The sequence below is a fragment of the Priapulus caudatus genome, unplaced genomic scaffold (genome assembly GCF_000485595.1).
Source record: "Priapulus caudatus unplaced genomic scaffold, Priapulus_caudatus-5.0.1 Scaffold932, whole genome shotgun sequence".
Lineage (NCBI taxonomy): Eukaryota > Metazoa > Priapulida > Priapulimorpha > Priapulimorphida > Priapulidae > Priapulus > Priapulus caudatus.
The window spans coordinates 100,462-102,690 of record NW_014577993.1 but is presented as its reverse complement, the minus strand read 5'-3'; the positions used below and the strand labels follow the sequence as shown (position 1 = coordinate 102,690).

Sequence of the window (2,229 nt, the reverse complement as noted above, 5' to 3'; positions counted from 1 at the left end):
TCCCTTAATAGTTTTCTCTGTTTTTCCCCTGCCTTCTTATGCCACCATGATGTCATATGCCTCTTCAATCCCTTCTCATTTATTCTCATCCACATCCTTGATTTTCCTCTGCCTCCTTCTCTTCCTCTTCCCCATCACCTTTCTTCTCATTTTCATTTCATCATTATATCGTCATTCCATCTTCGATATAGTCATTGGACTTTTGAAGACTAATATTTATGAGGTTACGAGGTTACCATCTTTTGTTGTCACCAGCGCTCACAGATGGACTGTTTGTTTACTGTTACAGAGTGGGTGAACAAGGGATGGGTGCAGCATCTGCTGAGGGCCTGCGCACTGCTCAGCCTCATATCTGTCAGCATGAACACACCAAAAACATTTCAGGTTCAGTGTAGCAGTGAAAAAAATACACTATAGCTCGGGGCGATTTAGCCCCCGAAATGCCAAAAAGAGCCCCGGAAATGCCCAAAAGAGCCCCGGTAAATTTGCATAGAGTTCAATGCAAACCAAATTTTAGAGTGCTGTTTTCATGCACGCGAGCCTGAAAAGTAGCCCCCGAAAAATAAATTTAAATTTTTTCCCTGCAGTGTAGTCACACACACGCGCACGCGCACGCACATATATATATATACAGTGGTTTCTCCTTAATTTCACCACAAGCTCGGGCATTATTTCGTAGGTCATCTTACAACGCACTCCACGATATCATCGAAAGGAATAGTTTAAAATGTCAGTTGCTAGAAGCATTTCTGGTCTGTTGAATGATGTTGGTAATTGAGATATTATGTTGGTCTGTTACCAACTGTAGCTGTGTTTTTCAGTTGATGTATTTTGGAATAAAAAAAACCTAGATCTGATCATATTTTGGGGAGATCAATTTTTAAGAATTCATAAGCAATATCAGGTACTATGTAATCAAGAGCTAATATTATAATATATGTATTATTAACTCTTGCTATAATTCATTTCGACAATGTGAGCTATAGTTGACAAATTGAACCTTATATATTTGGTAACAATGTTAATTATCATGTTATGTTTTTTAATGCAGGAAGTTTGTGGCATACATACTTAAAATGTTTTAGGCATGCAAAGAGCTGAAATACATCACACTCTGCATAGATATTTTCTGTGGAATTGTCTTCACTGCAGAAATGGGTGCCAAGATACATATAAATGGACTTATAAAGGTATGTGACCAGAGTTAGCTTTACTTGCATTGCATAACATTGTAATTTTACCTATTTTATATTCTTAAATGTTTAACTGTGCAACAATATGTGTTGTTTATGATCCTACATAAATCACGAAAAAATACTTTAAAGTGTGATATTCAATTCTCGTTTCATAACCTAATGATAGACAGTTTCATTATCTACTTCTATTTGAAATTTTACAGTTGAGCATGCTAAACAAACCAACCCTGTTTGATCCTGGATTGATTTTACCTTCATGCATATATAACGGCTTTATTAAGATTTCCCCTTACCAGTACATGTCTGATGCTGCATTTCTCAGCCATGTACCAAGTAACATTACTCACCGTAAATGTTCCGTTAACCTGTTTGTGTTGGTGCTATAAGTAACTAATTGGGTAACGTTCAAACTATGCATGGTCACTGTTTATTAACTTGATTAACCAGCTGGTGGGTATATGCTAGCAAAAATTCACATTGCAGAAAAAGTTCGTAAATGATCGTGTCCAATTCTTTGTTAATTGCAATTAGCTGCATTGCTGTAATGGTAACGCGAGTATGCAGCGCTTTTTTGCTGAGTAATTAGCCGCTTCGATGTAAAGGTTAGCGGAGAATGTAGCGAACTATTTACTGTACTATAGAAAATTACTTCATTATTCAGATTACAGCTCCCATAATCACCTTTCGACAATCTAGACGTGGCTGCCATCAGCATGCTCACTGCCTCGAATGACAGAATGCGTCAAACTGATTGGTTCTGCTTTCGTTACATTTATTTCCGACACTATACGCACGATTTATCGGGATCGACCATTCAGCTTTTCGCGGGTCGGCCATAATCGCCCCTTCTTGGTTACCTGTGCAATGTATAAGTCGCGTGCGTTTTCGGCGATCTGCAGAATTTATCTTTGAAACGTGAATGTCTGTCCCCACAGGGACGCGCGTTGCATCTTGTTGCTACTTGAGGTGAAATATGGACAAATACTGCTGCTCCAAGCTTCATAGATACTTATCCACATGTATATATATCTAT

At 38.1% G+C, this 2,229-nt stretch overlaps 1 protein-coding gene across 1 annotated transcript in view; it reads left to right on the top strand.

Annotated features, from left to right (window-relative positions):
• Nucleotides 1-289: 289 nt before the first annotated feature.
• The window catches only part of LOC106814496 (sodium leak channel non-selective protein-like), a gene marked incomplete at its 5' end in the record, with an annotated part of 38,360 nt that continues 36,420 nt past the window's right edge, over nucleotides 290-2,229 (top strand). The window contains 2 exon segments of the mRNA XM_014818808.1: nucleotides 290-384; nucleotides 1,086-1,190. Coding sequence (XP_014674294.1) covers nucleotides 290-384; nucleotides 1,086-1,190 — 200 coding nt within the window.